We start from the raw sequence: 20,886 nt of genomic DNA, 5'->3' as shown, positions 1-20,886 counted from the left end.
GTATAGTTAGTTATTGTATAAGATAAGGTACATATATAATATTGTATAAGCTCATGTATATTTTCTTCATTATTGTTTTTCCCATCTGTATTATGTTACAAAAGCAATACATTCACTTGCTGTTTGCTAATTTTTGCTGAGGGTTCTCGGCTGTTCCTTTATATAACTATACTCTGTACCTCTGCGCGCCGCCTTTACACAGCTAATCGAATTGCTTTTGTTTCGCTCGCAAAGTTTTCAAACTATCCGTCGACCTACTATAAACAACACTAATTGTATTAATGCTACGTAGACATTGTTGCAATTAAAACAACCCGTCTTCATCTAAAAGAATGATTTTACTGTTAAATGTTATTCTTCCAGATGTTGATTCTACTGCTATTATATAACTAGTACGTATGTATGACATCGTAATCCATAAAATTTGATTCACGTGTATAGTTATAGGAATTCAGAGGTATAGTCTTTAAATTTTTGCTATTATTTAATATATTATCGCACTTCCAACAGCGGAAAAGACGGCCAATTTTTGTTAAGGCCATTGTGTGTCCGAGACCTTGACTTCATGGGGTGATTGAGCTGGTCACCGTCTCGCACAGTGCGGTTTTTGTCTAGTTTTATTTTTCTATTATTTTTCCTCCTTTAACGCAAAAATGTACCGTATCTCCTCAAGGATTTCCCTTGTCCAGTCAGATCGTTTGAAAATCATATAATACACTAACACACACACAATGTATGTATAAATATAATATATATTCATGCATATATCAATGTATATAATAATATGATGGGTTTGATTTTTCGTATATGAATTTTAATATCATTAGAATAAGTGCACGCAGCACCGATTTGTATTTACTCTGTACCTATAGTCATAATTATCATGAACATTTTCGGCCATGTTTTTGACGATTTAAATCGAATACCCGAGAGAAGTTCAATAAACCTTCCGCGAGCGCCTTGTGGCGCGCACGCGCGTATGTATGTGTTTAAGTATATAATATATATATATATATGTGTGTGTATGTGTGCGCGCGCGTAGATGCGAAAAAACAGTGCGAAACTGTTCCAGTCACGGTTCAATTCGCGCAAAGAGGTCGTTGATTCCGCAGCATATTTAGGAATCATAATAGGAATAAAGCGGAGACTCCACAAAAGCATAGTTTTATATTCGAAAATAATTTTTTACACAACTAGTTTCGATAGTTGTACCGAAAATTTTGTTTCTGTGTGGGTCTGTTGTAATTTTGTACACAAACTGTTTTTTACGCGTGTAAAAATATTATTTATATTAACATGTATTGTATACAAGTACGGGGCACTGAGTATTGCTATACATTTTTAGACGCTATTAATTAACAATAGTCTTTTGTTAGTTGGCATTGATTTCTTTGACTGACTGAAATTGGGTATCTTTTGTAATACCTACGTATCCCGTCAAATCTAAACCGAATGCATTGCTATAAATCCATTAAATCCTAAATAAATATAGGTGATTTTATTTCCAACTCAGTATTTAATAGATTATTAATAAACTAAATTTGATTTCGAAATACTAAATAAATAAAATTATTTCAATAATATAGTGTTTGTTAATTTTATTAATACATCAGTTTTGTCAAAGTAAATACAGCACATACCTTAGTACCTGTTACGGTGTAAGAGTAAACATTTCATTATTTGGTTTGCGTGATAATTTTAAGAAGTACACATATTATAATATATAGTAAATATGATAAAACCAGTCCGACATTAAAGCGTATAAATATGGTAACACAAAATCGATTAGTGGTTTGACTGTCGGCTGTGGTTATTACGCTTCGCGATAATATTATAATTACTTTGGGGTTTTATGAGTTTTATCTTAAACGGGATATTGTTATGCTTTTCTCATACTAGGAGATTCACTGCTCTTAAATCTAAAACTAAAAGTAAAACGAATACCGTTGTATACTGTATACACTGTACAGAGTATGTCAAACAGTTAAATACATGCATGAATTCTAATCCATACCAATATGTTCCACAGTACCTAAATAATTAAAACATAATTTATTATTTCATACTATAGTTTGTATATTATACAAGTGGTGTATACAGACTACAGAGTGTCCCGTGAGGATTTACCCATTGCGATATCTCTTGAAATATTGGAGATATCATAATTTTGGTTTTTAAATAAGATTCTCAAAGACAAGAACTACAATTATTTCACGTTTTAATTTATTTAATTATTTAAAAAAAAAATTGAAGATAGTCATGTTGTAGAGTTTTTTTTTTGAAAATATTGAATTTTCAATTTTTTAATTTCATTAATTTCCTGATTTTTAATATTTTTTCTAATTGTGAATAATTTAATACGATAGTGGTGTCATTGTATCAAACATGTGGCCTGCGAGCTCATACGGCTGGAGAACTAATCGGTCGGCATCTCAAAATTAGAAAAAAAAATTAAAAATCAGGAGATTAATGAAATTAAATGTTGAAACGTCAATATTTTCAGAAAAAATGAACCCTACAAAATGGCTATCTTCATTTTTTTTTGAAAATAATTAAATAAAAAAAAAAATCTTTTTTTATCTTTTTTACCAAAACATTAAAGTAAATTAAAACATGAAAAAGTTGTAGTTCTCGTCTCTGTGAATCTTATTAAAAAACCAGAATTATGATATATCCATTATTTCAGGAGATATCGCAATGGGTAAATCTTCACGGGCACCCTGTATTATATTCTCACTTTGAAAAATATATGTTCTACCATTATGACACAATAATATATGAATAAAAGTTTCTACTGTTTTAACTTACGTAAATATTTATATGCATGTATCTAGTATCTACAATATGTATAGCCGTTTAGATATACTACAATGACCTGTTTGTTTGATCATTTCGTTGAAGACGCAAGGAAATAACTTTTGACGAGTGAAAAAAAGTGATAAACTTTTATTAGTTTCCAGAAAGCCTTTATAATTATAGCGATAATAATATAAATAATTTATGAAATGCGTATAATTTAATTGATATGTACAATGTGGCTTAGAGTTTTGTCTATAGATGTTTAAAGTTCAAATCAAATTATTGCCGTTTGGTTTTCTTCTTAAAAAATATGAACAGTTCCCCAGAAAATCATTATGAAATGCACTGAATACTTAAAGTCACTTTAATTAACACACGCTGACAGCATAGGGTAATTCATTTAAGGCGAAACACATTATTTTTTAAACTTATTACGTTTTTGAAAATATTTATTTTAAATATTTTTTATTATTATTTTTTATTGACAACATGCAGTTTTTATTCCTTATTTTAAATTAGAATGAAAACTTTAGTGTTTTACATTAAATGGATCATCCTGTATGTCGTATGATATTGGTACAAAGACAACTTGTGAAATAGCATTATAAGTCATCTCAAAACATTTTAAAGTTACATATTATTATTAATGCTTCTTTACTTAGTTCAAAATACTCAACTTTACAGACTACAGTTGAAGTTAAACAACGTGAATTTAATGAAATCATACACTAATCAATTACAAAATCAACTAATCCGACCGGCATATAAACTATATATTTATCGATATATAAAAAATTGGTATCTACCTATTTGAAATTTTTTAAACGCCTACCTTAAAGGATAAGCGGATCGAACAACTTTACTATGAATAGTAGGCAATGGCGTAGCCTGCAGGAGTCACAGGATAAATAATACGTAGAAAAATTCATTTTGGCCATGTAGTACTCTACCGGTTTGGAGTTTAAATTAAAAAAAAAAAAATGTTAATTGTTTATCAGAATTCCGTGGTTTGATAAGCGTGTAACATGCATGGACTACAACCACCATCACAGATTATATAAAATTTATATAATCTGTACCACCATTCTGTGCTGCAGTTGATATCAGCAAAAAAAGAGATAACAAATTTACAAAGTACAAAGATAACAACGGATGTTGGATTTGTAAAACGTTTAAAACTTACTATAAAGAGATCTCCAAGGTACAAACATTGGACTGGACAAAATAATATTTGAAAAATTAAAATCACTGTTATTTATTTAATTTGTTTCCTTTCCCCCTCCTTTGAGAAATCCTGGCTACGCCACTGATACCTATTAGGTATTCGTAGGTACCTATTATAATATTATTTATTACTAACGTTGGTTATATAATATTTTTCTAATCGTGAGAAAAAGCTATGTGCAAAATCGAGTGTGATGGTCATTGCCACGATACAATAATTTATGGTTATTATGGTGTATTAAACAAAAAGCAAATAAATAACTATTGAATGATATTCACAAATCTTAATATGTCGTCGATAAACTTAAATATTATGTCGCATTTTTGCGTCAAAAATCGGTGAAATTCTTCAGTCTATAATCTATATAATAAGTATAATATGTACAATGTACAATGTATTCTGCAGCGTATTATATAATATATATATTATATTATTTATGTTATGTATGGGCGAGTGAACAAATCCGATAAAGTACATTTAAATTTTCGAACGGTAAAATATTGTAGTGCAAAATTCAATAAATAATAGTGAGCAATATTGTGTGTATCATACTATTATTGTTATAATATATTATTCATTGACATGCGTTACATTTTTAATGTTTACAAATTATATGAATTAAAACCATCTAGGTGTATATTATGTAATTGATGAACTCGTTGGTTTATATTTTATTGATTTTGAGAGAATATAACTTGTGGTGCTCCAAAATGTTGCTCTTGCAACAGTTCGGATTTTGTGACGCACATATTTTAAATAATTGGGATTTCGTACTGCGTTATATTACAATCGTACCATGTCGGTTGTCTCGAATAACTTTATTTACAATCGATATAACTATATTATATAGTAAAAATAAAACGTTATTAAATAACACACGTTCCGATACTGCAGGTATAGACTATAGAGAGAAAACGTATTGTAATTAGTTTTCGCGTACGTAATCTTTTCGAATACGTGACGACCGACGGGTTATTACAAATCGTCTACTACTACCACCTATACTGTACGTATATAAATATCATGTTATCGGTAGTAATTTTTTTTTCAATACATTCATACCGACGTCGCACAGTCAGTGAGGGGGACATGCATCTTAAATTCTGTACTCTGTAGAAAATATATTTGTTTGTATATTATATCATGTAGTACCTGCAGTACCCTTCTCTGATCGTATACGTTTTATTCATATGTTTTTTTTTATATGTACGTAATTAACTGGCTACAATATCACGTGTATTTACTCGATTTTCGTCTGTATATATTGGATTATATGTATATTATATATTTATATATTATAACTTATAAGTATACAGTATACACTCTCGACACGACGACCGTGATATGGCTACCATATTATAATATAGACCGTTACATTTTCCACCGCTGTGTTAGTACAGGCACATACCTGCCTAGTGTCTATACGTTTTATTCCCGTATAGACCGACCGCACCGCCGCAAACGAGTCGATCGTGATCGCGTGGAGAATAAAATAATTTAGCACGTCGAAATGTGGAGAGAGAAAAATTATTCGTTTCCATACACTAATTTATATACTCAATATAATAATAATAAAATGTTTACAGTTTCGGACGTCACTAGCGGTACAATATTATATATAGGGATATGATCTCAAATATGGTGATCGATTAAAACCTAAATTTATTTCAATTCTGTCAATCAATCAACTAACGTTTTTATTAACTTAAGTCCTGTCGGGTACGTCAGGACCTCACTCTTCACAATAACCTTAAAATGCCTACTCTTTTTCTTTCTCTCTGCAATTGTACAGTGTACACCCACCATACTAAATTCCACTATTAACATCACCCAAATCTCTTCTAATACTTAATCTTTTTTTTTATTACTCTCCTGGATGATCGTCTCTTTGAACGAAATTGGCCATACGTAACTTCCTAACCAAGTGAATATATATATATTTATACCTTTTTTCTATATACTTTTATACTTTAATCATTAAAGTCATATTAGTGTCGTTGACTTGTGCCTTCTTCCTATTCACGCAATTCTGCAGCTTTTTATTGTTTAAATCCAAAATCAGCAAATTTACTTAATGTTTTTTTGTAAAGGTTATAAATTGTATATTTATTTATTTTCAATAAACAAAATAAAAAGATATTCGGCTACAAAATCTTTGGAGTTTGAGGGTACACGACTTCGACGACACGATTAACGCGTTTCTAGAAAGACGCACGAGAACGATCTATCATTTATTATTGTAATTTTTTTCGTTTTACGACCGGGTAATACGCGATACTACGTGATACGTATGTCGTATATATATATATATATATATATATATATTTTAAGCATATATTATATAGGTACATTTTTATATCAGGTTAAGGAGTCCCCTACTACTGTTAAAACCTGCAACTCTTATGATGACGATGATTATATATATATTATCGACGAAAGCGTATAGGTATGCATACGAGTATATTTTATATACCTACTTATATTATATATACATTTTGCGACGGTGTTTATAAACCGCTGATGTACAATACGTATATAGTGTATAGGTATTAGGTATATTTTGTATATATGTACATCCGTTTACCGTGTGCGGTATAATATGTGTTATGTTGTGCTAAATTCATCGTCGAAAACTATAAAAACAATTTTCCCGGCGCCCGTGCTGGTAAGTTTTAGGTTAGATCTCATAACTGCCATGTATGGCATGTATGGGGTATATAATATACAATCATAAACATAATGTAATATATTAATATCTCTAGTTTTATGTTAAGGTGTTACGTGAGTAATAACTAATTGCCGTGCTAGCTGCAGATAAATGTCGTGATGGGTATTATTGGTATACTGTATACAGCATTATACACTATACATTTATATATAAATAACCATACATACTATATTGTTTACATGTAAAAAATAATAAATATTTTTTGCTTTTAGTTGTATAGAAATAGTGTCATACCTATAATAATAATAACCGACATTCGAATGTAATAACGCGTACGTACCGAACGGAATCGCGAAATAATCACGAACAGCCGTGTACTTGTCGCGTAATATGGAAATATTCGATTGCGTGACTGTTGGATTTCTAAAACCATATTATTTATATTAAATGATGATTTCAAACAGTTATTCTAGATGAAATACCAAAACCAGTTCGAAAAATGTAAACAATGAACAAATAATTCAAGGAAAAATGTTAACACCTCTTTGAATGTAAGGAATTTTTTTTCTCTGTCCAGTTATGCACAAATTACGCTTATCAAATAAGACGACAGTCAACAAGTTTGCGCAGACAAAATATTTTATTCTTATAACCCTTTAATCGACTTTATCGATTTCAGTATTTTTTTTAAAAATCTTCTTTCGATTGCATTCCATTACGCAGATTTCGACCATCAATTATTTGTTACTCAGCTTTTAACATTTATTATAAAATATATAATTATCTACGTTTAGATTATTTAGATCAATGTTTGCATCAAGCTTCAAAAAATAATCAACCCTTAAAGTATTAGAAAAAAAAATAAAAATAAAATTAATAATATGATGTTGGTAGTACATACTAATGAAAAAAAAAATATATATAATATGCATATTTATTTTTTTGTCAAAACTATAAAGTGTATTTTTAATAACAAACAAGTATTTGATCATTGGGTGTTACGTAATAAGATACACGAGGATAACCAGGTTTAAAAAAATAAAAAGTAGAAATTATACGTCTGTAGTATCGTATCGTATTACCACTGACCTCACGCGCGTTAAAATTTTAATGTCATTACTTATTTCGTAAACTATATCACTTACAATTGTATATTTATTAATTCATTATATCGCGTGTTGTTTATAGATAATATTATATGCTCTGTATATGGTTTCTGTCACAATTCATACCCCCGACGAAATGAATTATTCTATAAATTATTTTTTTTTACTATTCAATTTTAGTCTCTATGTTATACTTACAATGTTCATAAAACACATTTTGTGTAAAATTATCTCAATTAAAATATTATTATGTTAACGTATACATACTAATATACTATAAATATTTTTTAACAATAAGCTTATTTACTGTTAATACCACATATGGCGATAAGAACTCAAAAAACACATTTTAATTTTTATATTATTTATATTTCATGAATTACGGAGGGATTTTACTTATATAAGATATTTACAAAAATGTTACCAAAATAATTTTTTTATACATTTTTTGTTGGAAATTATACATACTATGCTTTGTACAAGAGGTACAATGTATATTGGCATTTATGATAAAAAGAATATGTATAGAGAACGAAAAGCCCTTTTGGTTATTATATGGTAAGTATACCTACTCTAACTGATTTGAGTTATACTAGGCACGCTACAATTATAATAAAATACTGCATGTTGACTACTTACATTTATGTAGTTGGATGCTGGGATTTGTTGGGGATTTTATTAGATACTAGGTGGAATTTTCACGATTTCGTATTTAATCAGGTTAATGATTTTCGGCATTTTGATTAGTTATTGGCTGTTTCGTGTTTACTGTGAAAAGGTAAAGTCGATATGGAGTGTTTCATATAAGCGCAGGGACGCTTATGATGACTCGGATAACATAATATCTATAGGTACCTGGTACACGTAATATCTATAAATATTTATTGAACTATTTGTATTTTATTTGTGTTTGGTTTTTCTTCCCCGTCCTTCCCCAAGAATTTGATTTCATAACCATAAGTCCATGCATGATGTGGGTTTCACGAGGTGGTCGTACAGAGCACACACACATATATATATATAGTGTCCAGTTCAGAATTTTTCCTCGTGTATATAAAAAGCAGTGGTCGAAGACAATGCTCGTATAATTTAATATAATGTATATAATATAATATATATATAAATATACATTCTGAGATTTTTGGTCGAGTATTACTCTTTACTTTCTCTTTATTTGGAGTGGATGTGTGTGATATATTTTACCCTTTTGGGTAATGGTGTGCCCTGCAAGTGATAGGTTTGGTTTGCCGTAATGAGCTCGAGACAATATTATGACGTACAGTAGTTTTTGCAGTATAACATTGTTCATCTGAAACCGAAAAGAAAAAACTCATCCCGATGAAAACCCTGGCCGTCTATCAAAATATAACGCCTTTAAGCTTAATTTCACTTGAACATCTATAATCATTAACCAGGCATCTACCAACGTATCCGTCCGTTAATTAATGTATCAAAGGTGGCCATTAACAAGTTAATGATAAGTTAAAAAGTTAATTTTTTATAAACTTTTTAACTTAACTAGTCAATAAATTCACTGTAACGAGTACAAAAATATTTTTTTAATTTTATTTAAAAAATAATATGTTTACATAAGTAAAAATTATATCTCTATACATATTTACTAAACATAACTTAATATTATAAATTTATAACTTTAGTTAATCTAATTAATAACTAATTTGTTTTCCTCACACACAATGGTTTTAAACACAAATAAACAAAAAAATATTTCATAGCTTACAAAATATTCAGTTATTTTTTAAAATATAAATTGAAAGTTGTACATTATTGTAATAATATGCGTGTCCCAGCGGAAAATTAAAAAATAAAATAATGAATTTCATTATAACTGATTTAGGTCAATATTTTTCATCATATTAACTTTAAACTTTTATAGTTAAGTGGACGTCATACCCGTATGTGTTGTCTCCATCTTGTGAACGTAAGACATAACAAATTTGCGTTCAGCAGATTCAATTTTATGCTGTTAGCTTTAATATTAGAGCCAATTTACCTCTTATCAAACTTAAAGGTAATAATATTATCTAGGCCATCTCATAGGATTTTATTGATATTTTCATTTTTAAGCTAGTTACGAGCATTTTAAAGTCTTAATATTTTACATAACTATAATATAACTCGCTTAAAAATTAAGATATCAATAAAAGCCTATAGATAATATTATTACCTTTAAGTTTGATAATAGGTAAATTGACTCTAATATTAAGGTAACAGCATAAAATTGATTCCGCTGAACGCAAATTTGCTATATGTTTTACGTTTGTAAGACGGAAACCATACATGTGGGTGAGTATGATGCCCTCTTAAATAATAATAATAATATACTGTTTGTTTAACTATTAACTTATAATTTAATGTTTTTAACATTCACTTAACTCAATTAACTCAGGTTAATTTTTTTTTAATTAACTCGGTTGCCTTTGCAATATATTACACTCGCATACGACGTTATATGATTTATGTTATATTTATATACGTATTTATATATAAAACGTAGAACATAATTCATGCCTCGCGATTTCTTGTTGTGTCTGTTCTTCAATTCGATTTGGTACGGAGACGTTATATAGTATATACGTTATTATTATTACATTATTACTATTATTTGTCACCCCCGCTGAAACGTCTTCACCACCCGATCACTAATATACATTATAATATTATACTGACGCTCTTGCCCGCCCATCATCGACGTCGGCGACGACCCTTATTGTGTTACATTTATCTCGCGACCACGGGAAGGTGTATGTGCGCGTATATATGCGTCATCGTCGTCCGCTGACGTAATCGATGCTCGCCGTTCCGGAGCAGCGGCCCACGGGAAGAGTGTCAAATTGACCGGATGGAAATATTTCCTCCCCGCGACACCGACACGCGAGCGAGCGTGTAAACGGGTGAAAAACCGATTCCACCGCGTAGGGGTGTAGTTGCGTGATATATATATAGGTACTGTGATGTAACTTGATAATAATAATTATGTTATTATTAACGTTCGATTCGCTTGTCCTGTTTTAAGAGGACGTCGTACCCGCCATATGTAGAGTTTCTGTATTTTACACTATATGGCAAATATTCAATCAAATTCTCAATGTGTAATACAGTTTATTTGCAATTAATATTAGAAATACATTTTAAATTAAATTGTGCTTGAACGAAAAATAGTTTTTCATATTTTTATTTGAAAATAAGTTATAAAGTGGTATTTAAATAGTTAATTTTTTTTAAATACATATGACTATAAACCTTTTGCTCGGGTAGTTTATTATAAACTATTCTACGTATTCGATAATAAGTCAATTTTTACTTATTTTAACTATAAATAAATTGTAGTAAAAATCTGTTATATATGTTTACCTACATGTGTATTGTTTCCGTTATACATAAAATGTAATGCTATTACGTATAACATACCAAAATGCACGTTCCAAAATATACGTTCAACATTTTTTTTTTAATTTTTAAATGAGATGAGATTTTTAAATATTAATATTTTATATACCTACTTATAAATCGCTTAAAATTAATACCTACATTGTAAAAATCCAACGATAAAACAAAGATAATATTCTTACTATACTTAACTTTGATACTATAAGTATATTTAGTTTTCTAATAAATAAGCCATCAAGCCGACATCACAAAATTGAAACTTCTTAACGTAAACATTCGTATCTATGTTGTATGCATTGTGCGGTAGAAAGACAGAGATAATATACACGGATGTGGTGACATCTTCTTAAGAGTGGCGTTTATTTGTCCCTTGCAATATTGCAGAATGTTTCGAATTAGGTACTGCAATTTTTTTTTTATAATGCAGGGACCATGTTTCAAAGGTAGTAGAGTTTATGAAACGTATTATGAAGTATATGGAGATTTGCATTTCATACATGGTTCATATATTTCTAAAATCTATATGATTTTAACTATTTTTTATTTTGTGCAAGTGGTAGAAGTAAAAATGGAGTGGTCCAGCCCTAGAAGAAAGACTAAATACGATCCTATTAAACGCTCTATAAATATATAACGCTGCGATTATTGTTTCGTCAAGTGCATATTGTACTCGTATACATATCGTATACAGTAATAAATATAGTATTTTATGGCATTATGGTGAATTGAGACGATTAAACTGCAGTTTGTATGATATATATTATATGTTTATGTACTTTCCTGTATACTGCGTTATTGTCATATTTCGTAGTTGCAATTTCGTCCGTTAATGCTGGTCAAATTTTTTAGTATTTGTTTTGTAGTTTTAAATGCTTTACGATGTCTTTGTTTCTTTTTTACGTTTCTTAATTGGTTCTGTTCAAAGACAAATGATGTATATATATTGTTATCTACATTCAAAAGCTTATAAAGGATCATTGTTTGATAAACATACAATTTACAGTCGAATTTTTTTTCATCTCGTGTTGATAGTTGTATAGAATATTATCAAAGTGTATTTGTTCAGACTTTAACAGAGCTAAGTTAGTTCATAAAAACATTTATTTACTCCGATTATAACTTTCAATATTATTATTTTATTAATCGAATTTAAAAACATAGTTTCTTATAAATATATACGTAGAATATAAAACAAATAATATGGCTAAAATATTAATAAAAAAATAAATAAATCTGTAGGTATACTTTTTAGCAAGAGAAACTTTTTTTCGGAAAACAAGAGAAAAGCCAATAAATATACCAAACGCTACTAAATTATATGAAAAAACAGAGGGAGAAATTATAATAAATATTATAATATTCCTGAATCAAGGCGAATCCCCTCTTAAAAAATTACCTCATCCATTTAAGTAATTTACATTAAATTATTTTTATAAAGCACGATTTAATTTCGTTTTTCGTTTCATTATTTCCTTAATATTAAAACTTGATATTTTCGAGTTCAAATATTTGTCACTTAAACAAAAAAAAAATATATACAATGATGTATAAATATTTATAATTTTTACGTCATTTTTTTTTTATTAATTTAGTTTTTGTGTTAACTGTCGCTGCAGGTTTCAAATAATATTCTTATTTGTGTAGACATTTAAATATGCATATTATTATTATTATTTGGAGTAAAATTCACATGCAAATACGTTAATCTATATATACATGTATTTAAAACGGCGATTATACGTTGGATTTATCAACCTTCTCTTTCCATATAGTATATAATGTATATACTATATACTATATATGCGTGTAAGAAACCGCATACATTGTCGCGATTAAACCTTAATAAGAGGGCTATAAAAATAGATAACTGACTATACGGATTCTTTTATGGATTTTGTCGTTTTAATATATATATATATATGTATTTTTATTATGTTATTTTGTATTTGCGGCGGGTGGTCGAAGTCGTAATATCGATGTGATGTGCTCTTCCGGTTCATTACAACCCCGCGCGCGCTGTCGTACATAACATTATGGTAATCATTCAACAATATTGTAGTGTGGTAGTGGTAGGTTATTCTCCGTGAAAATTTGAATACCCTTATTAAACAAAAGTGGCTTATACGTTTATATCTCAATATAATAAAAATTATAATTCGTTTATAATATTATATATAAAGAGTATTACCTATAGTCCATAGTCCGTTGGTAATCTATTATATAAAAATAAGTCCGGTTTTCCTCCCTGACGCTATAACTCCAGAACGCACGAACCGATTTCCACGGTTTTGCATTCGTTGGAAAGGTCTTGGGCTCCGTGAGGTTTATAGCAAAGAAAATTCTGGAAAATTCAGGAAAAATTCAACAGAAAAGTGGGGAAATCGTTTTTCACATACAGCGCCATCTATTATACATAGCATGTACTTCAAACCAATAGCAACGGTGCGTGATAAAGTGTGTGACAGATATCATTATTCTCTGTTCAGTTAATTTCATTTATTGTAAATTATATGGATCGTGCATTTGAAGTTAAATTCAACACTATGTCCATAGTCCAAAATGCCTAGAGAACGACGTGCGAACATCGGCCGCCGCACAAGACATGCAAGCCAGCAACAAGTCTATTCAAGGAACTTAAGAGAAGAAAGACAAAATATAATAAGAGAAAATGACCGATTGAGACATCGCGTGAGCACACGAAGATCATTGGCATCATACAATCGCTTGGCATTCCAATATGATCCCACTGCGAACTACAGTGATGATGAAAATTTGGATATTGGACGAATGACGACTATATGCCGATATTGCAATGCGGTAAAGTTCAAAAGAGAAACGGTTGGATTGTGCTGCGCAAGTGGAAAAGTCAAACTGGATCCATTACTTACACCACCACAGCCACTGAAAACATTGTTTGATGGAAGTGATCCCGATTCCAGCCATTTTCTTCAACACATCCTTGAATACAATAACTGCTTTCGCATGACTTCCTTTGGAGCTAATATCATTCGAGAAGGCGGCTTCATGCCGACTTGCAAGGTAAAAGATACAACACACATAACCAACACATAATTGCAACACATAACAACTTCATATACACCACACACTACACCATCACACGATTTACAATGTATTCATGAACAAATTTTAATGATTATTTGCAATTACAGATACAAGGTCAAATATATCATTTGCATGGTTCAATGGTGCCAACACCAGATGAACCGCATCAATTTCTGCAAATATATTTCATTTCGTCGATGGTGGATCAGCTGAACGTGCGGTGCAATATACAGGGAGCACAACAGTTAAAGAGACGAATTATTGAACAGTTGCAAGCATTTTTTCACGCTAATAATGCTGTGGTTAATATGTTCAAAACAGCATTGGAACGAATGCCATCGGATACGCACAAATTTGTCATAAGAGCGGATTGTACTCCGACAGGTGAACATGTGCGAAGATTCAATGCACCCACCGTTAATGATGTTGCTGCAATTATTGTTGGCGATCCAACTAAATCACGAGACATTGTCGTTCAGCGAAGAAGCAATATCATGCATCGTGTAAACGAGACACATCGTTTGTACGATGCGTTACAATATCCAATCATTTATTGGCAAGGGCAAGACGGATACGACATCACGTTGAAGATGGTCGATCCAATTACAGGTACAATATTCACACACTAATTATTTCCATTATTACTTTTATTGGTTTCCATTAACAATTCATTTAATTTTGCATTTTCAGGAGTATCAACGAATAATAAAAATCTAAGCGCAATGAATTACTATGCGTATCGTATGATGATTCGTACACATGAGGAGAATGTCATTCTGAAGTGCGGTCGGCTATTCCAGCAATTCGCTGTTGACATGTATGTCAAAGTCGAGACCGAACGTTTAGCGTTCATCAGATTCAATCAGCCAAAGCTACGATCTGAGGACTATATACACTTGCGTGATGCTATTCATTCAGATGGTGATGTTCAGAATATTGGACGACTGACGATTCTCCCATCAACTTATATCGGAAGCCCACGCCACATGCACGAATACGCTCAAGACGCTATGAGGTACGTGCGAAATTATGGAACTCCGGATTTATTTATTACGGTCACATGCAATCCGAAGTGGACGGAAATTGAACGCGAGTTGGAACCGGGTCAAAAACCGCAAGATCGCCATGACATAATCGCCAGAGTATTTCAGCAAAAACTCAAGGTTATGATGGATGTGCTTACTAAGTATCGAGTTTTTGGTGACACACGTTGTTATATGTACTCGGTGGAATGGCAGAAGCGTGGACTACCGCATGCTCATATCCTAATTTGGTTGCTGAACAAATTACATTCAAATGAAGTGGATGACATCATATCAGCTGAAATTCCTGATCCAGTCACTGATCCCCGTCTACACGACATTGTGACGACACAGATGGTGCATGGACCGTGCGGTGCATTAAATCCATTATCGCCTTGCATGGCTGATGGAAAGTGCACAAAACGATATCCGCGACCGTTAGTTGCTGAAACAGTCACAGGGAACGATGGATATCCAGTTTATCGTCGGCGTTCAAAAGAAGATAACGGTCGAACTATCAAAGTTAAAGTTCAAAATCAAGAGATTGAGATCGGAAATGAATTCATTGTACCATATTGCCCGCTGCTATCACGAATTTTCGAAACACATGCAAACGTTGAGAGTTGTCATTCGGCCAAATCAATCAAATATTTGTGCAAGTACGTCACAAAAGGCAGCGACATGGCTGTGTTTGGTATTGCGTCGGAAAATGTGAATGACGAAATCAGCAACTTCCAAATGGGCAGATACGTCAGTACTAATGAAGCACTGTGGCGATTATTGTCATTTCAAATTCATGAAAGATATCCCACAGTTGTACATTTAGCAGTGCATTTGGAAAATGGCCAAAGAGTTTACTTCACTGAGGCTAATGCGGCACAACGAGCTGAGAGACCACCATCGACAACATTGACTAGCTTCTTTGCAATGTGTGAAGCAGATCCATTCGCAGCGACGCTGATGTACGTTGAAATGCCCAAGTATTACACTTGGAATCAATCAACAAAGAAATTCCAACGTCGCAAACAAGGAAGCCCAGTTCCAGACTGGCCACAGGTGTTTTCAACTGATGCACTAGGTCGTATGTACACTGTTCATCCTAGAAACGATGAATGTTTTTATTTGCGACTGCTGTTAGTAAATGTACGTGGACCGAAATCATTTGCGCATTTGAAAACTGTGAATGGCCACCAATGCCAAACATATCGAGAAGCATGTCAACTATTGGGTTTGCTGGAGAACGATTCTCATTGGGATTTAACACTTGCAGATTCAGTTGTTTCATCAAATGCGTACCAAATACGAACGCTGTTCGCAATTATCATCACCACATGTTTTCCTTCACAACCAATTCAGTTATGGAACAAATACAAAGACGCCATATGTGAAGATATCTTGCATCGCTTGCGTATTCAAACGAATAATCCTGACATCCAAATAACCGATGAAATCTACAATGAAGGATTGATTCTGATTGAGGATCAATGCTTGACTATTGCAAACAAGCTACTGATTGAAGTAGGAATGATTGCGCCAAATCGATCGATGCACGATGCATTCAACCAAGAATTAAATCGAGAGCTGCAATACAATGTTGATACATTGCAGGAATTCGTTAGAAATAATGTTCCGTTGCTGAATGAACAGCAAAAACAAGTATACAAAACATTAATGCAAGCGGTGGACAATAATACTGGTGGTCTATTCTTCCTGGATGCACCTGGAGGAACAGGGAAAACATTTGTCATTTCATTGATTTTGGCCACTATTCGATCAAGATGTGACATAGCTTTGGCGTTAGCATCATCTGGAATTGCGGCGACTCTTCTAGATGGCGGTCGTACTGCACATTCTGCGCTTAAGTTGCCACTCAATTTAAACACAATTGATACTCCAACGTGCAATATTTCCCGATCCAGTGCAATTGGAAAATTGTTAATGCAATGCAAGCTCATTGTTTGGGATGAGTGCACAATGGCACATAAGAAATCACTTGAAGCACTTAACTTCACACTGAAGGATCTTCGGAGAAATAACAACATCTTTGGCGGCTTGATGATATTGTTGGCAGGCGATTTCAGGCAGACGTTGCCAGTAGTTCCCCGTGGAACGCCTGCAGATGAATTGAATGCTTGCCTAAAGGCATCACCTTTATGGAATAACGTAAAAACATTATCGCTAACCACTAATATGAGAGTTCAACTTCAAAATGATCAAAGTGCTGCACAATTTTCCAAACAATTGTTAGATCTTGGAAATGGAAAAGTCCCAGTTGATGCGACATCTGGATTAATTACTCTTACCAACGACTTTTGCCGATTTGTAGACACTCAATTAGTTCTTATTGAAAATGTTTTCCCAAACATTAGTGAGAATTATAAGAATTATGCTTGGTTAAGTCAACGAGCAATTCTTGCAGCAAAGAATAATGATGTCCACGCACTGAATTTCACCATTCAATCAAAAATTGCTGGCGATTTGGTGACATACAAATCCGTTGATTCAATAACAAATCCCGATGATGTAGTAAATTATCCAACGGAGTTTTTGAACTCTCTGGAGATACCAGGATTTCCACCACATAACTTGCAACTGAAAGTTGGTACAGTTATTTTGATACTGCGTAATTTGAATCCACCGCGACTTTGCAACGGTACTCGACTTTCGGTAAAGAGACTTATGCCGAATTTAATTGAGGCAACCATTATTAACGGAAAGTACGCAGGTGAAAATGTATGTATTCCTCGAATACCAATGATTCCGACTGATCTTCCGTTTGACTTCAAACGATTGCAATTCCCAGTTCGCCTTGCGTTCGCAATGACAATTAATAAGTCGCAAGGCCAATCGCTTAGTGTTTGCGGGATAAATTTGGAAAATCATTGTTTTTCACATGGACAGTTATACGTTGCGTGTTCACGAGTTGGGAAACCATCCGCTTTGTTTGTGTTAACGTCAGACCAAAAAACAAAAAATGTGGTTTACCAAAGAGCACTACAATGAAACAATTAAATAACACTTCATTTTAGTAGGTAATTGAAATGAATTTATTACTGTTGTGAAATGAAATAAATATTTTCCTTTTCAAATATATAACAAAAAAAATTTTTTTTCTTTATGTTTTAATCACCAAACGAAATGTTACATAAAACGAATCTGGTGGCGAAACGGAGTTCGCCGGGTCTGCTAGTCGTTTAATAAAATTTTTATAGTGGGTACTTATAGTTTTTATGATATTTGAGAAGTTATCTGATTTTGATAGTCGATTGTATACAACGTTTATCCTACTGATGTACCTATATTATACTCGTAGTCGTAGAATAACAATAATAATATAATATTTTTGTGTCATCTTATCATCACACGGACTGCATTTTAGGTACCTGCCTACTTGACGGTGGCGTACACATATTAGTATTACTTTCCGGGCGTAAACACTTATGAATTTATAATATTAGTTGGTTTTATTTTTTTTTGTTTGGAAATAATATGTCATATCTTATCTTCAAATAATAACTCGAACGCACGTTTAAAAAATAATGAACCTTAAAATCTAATTATGAACAAATTTACATTTTATATTTCATATTCATAAGTCATATAAATAACTGCTATTAATAACGTGATGTATTATGAATACACCTACGATATACCAATGATACGATGTATTTTTCTAACCCTTTATTTTTTTTATTCACTAAAACAATATAAAACTTTTAATTTAAATAATTGTATTTTTATCCGCAGGAATATAGTTTTAGTATGATTTAGATTTTTTGAGGTATTATTAATTTTCAATCACATTATAATGCTTATAAATCGATTTTTTTTTAAATTATAAATAAAGTTTTATCCTAATGTGATTGTTTCTGCCGAAATTGGCCGTGATCTACGATGGGTACAAAGCAACTAGAGTGTCTGGAGAATGGATTTATGCTCGACACGTCAAAGAGAAAGCTTAAAAAACTGCAAGATTTGTGACCCGTAAGGTCCGACAACTAGGTCAACTGATATTTTTCATACTCGTGCTTTTCTATACTGTAGTTCATCTTCAAAAGTGTTGGACACATTTTTTTGTTCATTCGATATTATAAATTCTGCCACTTACCGAGGTCGATAAAATTATCATTTTGTTATTTTAATATCTTACTTATATAGGTGTTATAAACAATTATATAATATAAAGAAGATATTATTAAATACATTTTGTGTTATAGAAATTTACCTATAATTATTAAATATATTAAAATATATATCTGTATATTATTATTATTCTTTAAAAACTGGTGCCAGTAAAAAAGCTCTTACATGGCACCATTATATATATATACCTATGTAATATGTATAGATTGAATATTGAACGTAAACAGTATTTTGAAAAGCAATTGGTTTTTTTTTATTTTCTAGTAGTTTTTGAGAATACCGTATAATACTTACTTTAGTTTTTAATAAGGTATTTAATATCCATGTTCCAATTAACTGCATAACTCAGTTCAGAATAGGTTTGTTGTTTGTTGGTTTATTGATCTATTTCATTATTATTAAAATACTATATAATATGTAGATAATATATATATAAATTATAAGTACCTGCAGCATATTAGTCTGGTTTTTATAAAAGATTGCTCGTTTTCAGTAGTTGTCACAATATTATATTATAGTTAAGTACATTTAAAATAATATATTTTTCATACGAAGCTTAAGAAAACGCGCGGCATCGTGTGTCCAACTCTGCGCAGTGGACTTAACCTTCTAAATGTATTTATACACACGTCCTTGTAATGTGGCTGCTGTACACCATATGTATGTATATGTAGTATGTACAATGGAAACTAAATGTACTATATTAAGCAAATTTTATTAAAGGTCTGAAAAAAATGTTCATTATTATTATTATTTTATAAAATAAAAATGAAAAATACTCGTATTTTCAGTATAATTATTAATTGGGTGGAATTGGTTTTATATAATTTAAGTCTTATGCCTTATGTAAATAATATCCTATTCCAATATTATACATACACTGATTGAAAATATAAATATTTATAGATTATATATTCTCTAAAAATGTTAAAAAAAAAAAAATAACTAAGGAATTCACTCGTACAGACGTATAGTAAATTTCAAGTGTATAGGTACATTATAATTGTGTATGTAATGGATGTGTTAATTTAAATATGGTGATAATCATTGGCCAATGTATCCGAAAAACGATTCTGACCAGAGACGGTTTGTCAGCCCCTATTCTTAATGATATTTTATTATTTATTTTTATTATACTGTTAGTATTATATGAAAGTTTAAATTAATTATTTCCAAAACCTAACACATAGGTACTGTATCATACATTAATGTTATTAACTTTTATAAGTTATTTATTTTATTTTTTTTATCGTGTTTATTTATTAACAAGAATTAAGGATCTTGAAATAACTATTTAATTTACACAATATTTTAAATTAAAAAAAAATATATATAACAAAGTCCTTTTATTAATTTAATGAACATATTCGAGTTAGATATATAATTTATTTTAGAACTTATTATATACTTATAGCTTGTTTAATGTAAATGTGTGTAACACTATGAATA

The 20,886-nt window shown here is 31.2% G+C and overlaps 2 protein-coding genes across 3 annotated transcripts in view; both read left to right on the top strand.

The window, feature by feature from the left end:
* Nucleotides 1-20,886, top strand: part of LOC132923491 (uncharacterized) — a 118,994-nt gene that overhangs the window by 50,056 nt on the left and 48,052 nt on the right. The window lies entirely within an intron of this gene.
* On the top strand, nt 12,909-19,420 carry LOC132923492 (uncharacterized). Its single transcript, XM_060987528.1, has 3 exons — nt 12,909-14,248; nt 14,380-14,881; nt 14,963-19,420. The coding sequence occupies exons 1-3, from the start codon at nt 13,769-13,771 to the stop codon at nt 18,295-18,297; spliced, it is 4,317 nt and encodes a 1,438-aa protein (XP_060843511.1). The 5' UTR covers nt 12,909-13,768; the 3' UTR covers nt 18,298-19,420.

The sequence above is a fragment of the Rhopalosiphum padi genome, chromosome 2, assembly GCF_020882245.1.
Source record: "Rhopalosiphum padi isolate XX-2018 chromosome 2, ASM2088224v1, whole genome shotgun sequence".
Taxonomy (NCBI): domain Eukaryota; kingdom Metazoa; phylum Arthropoda; class Insecta; order Hemiptera; family Aphididae; genus Rhopalosiphum; species Rhopalosiphum padi.
The sequence above is the reverse complement of the archived record's forward strand: the minus strand, read 5'-3'. Positions and strand labels throughout refer to the sequence as shown.

Coding starts and splice junctions, on each gene's coding strand:
- LOC132923492 (XM_060987528.1), top strand. CDS start 13,769: ATGCCTAGAGAACGACGTGCGAACATCGGCCGCCGCACAAGACATGCA. Junction 14,249..14,379: donor GCTTCATGCCGACTTGCAAG/GTAAAAGATACA, acceptor TTGCAATTACAG/ATACAAGGTCAAATATATCA. Junction 14,882..14,962: donor GATGGTCGATCCAATTACAG/GTACAATATTCA, acceptor TTGCATTTTCAG/GAGTATCAACGAATAATAAA.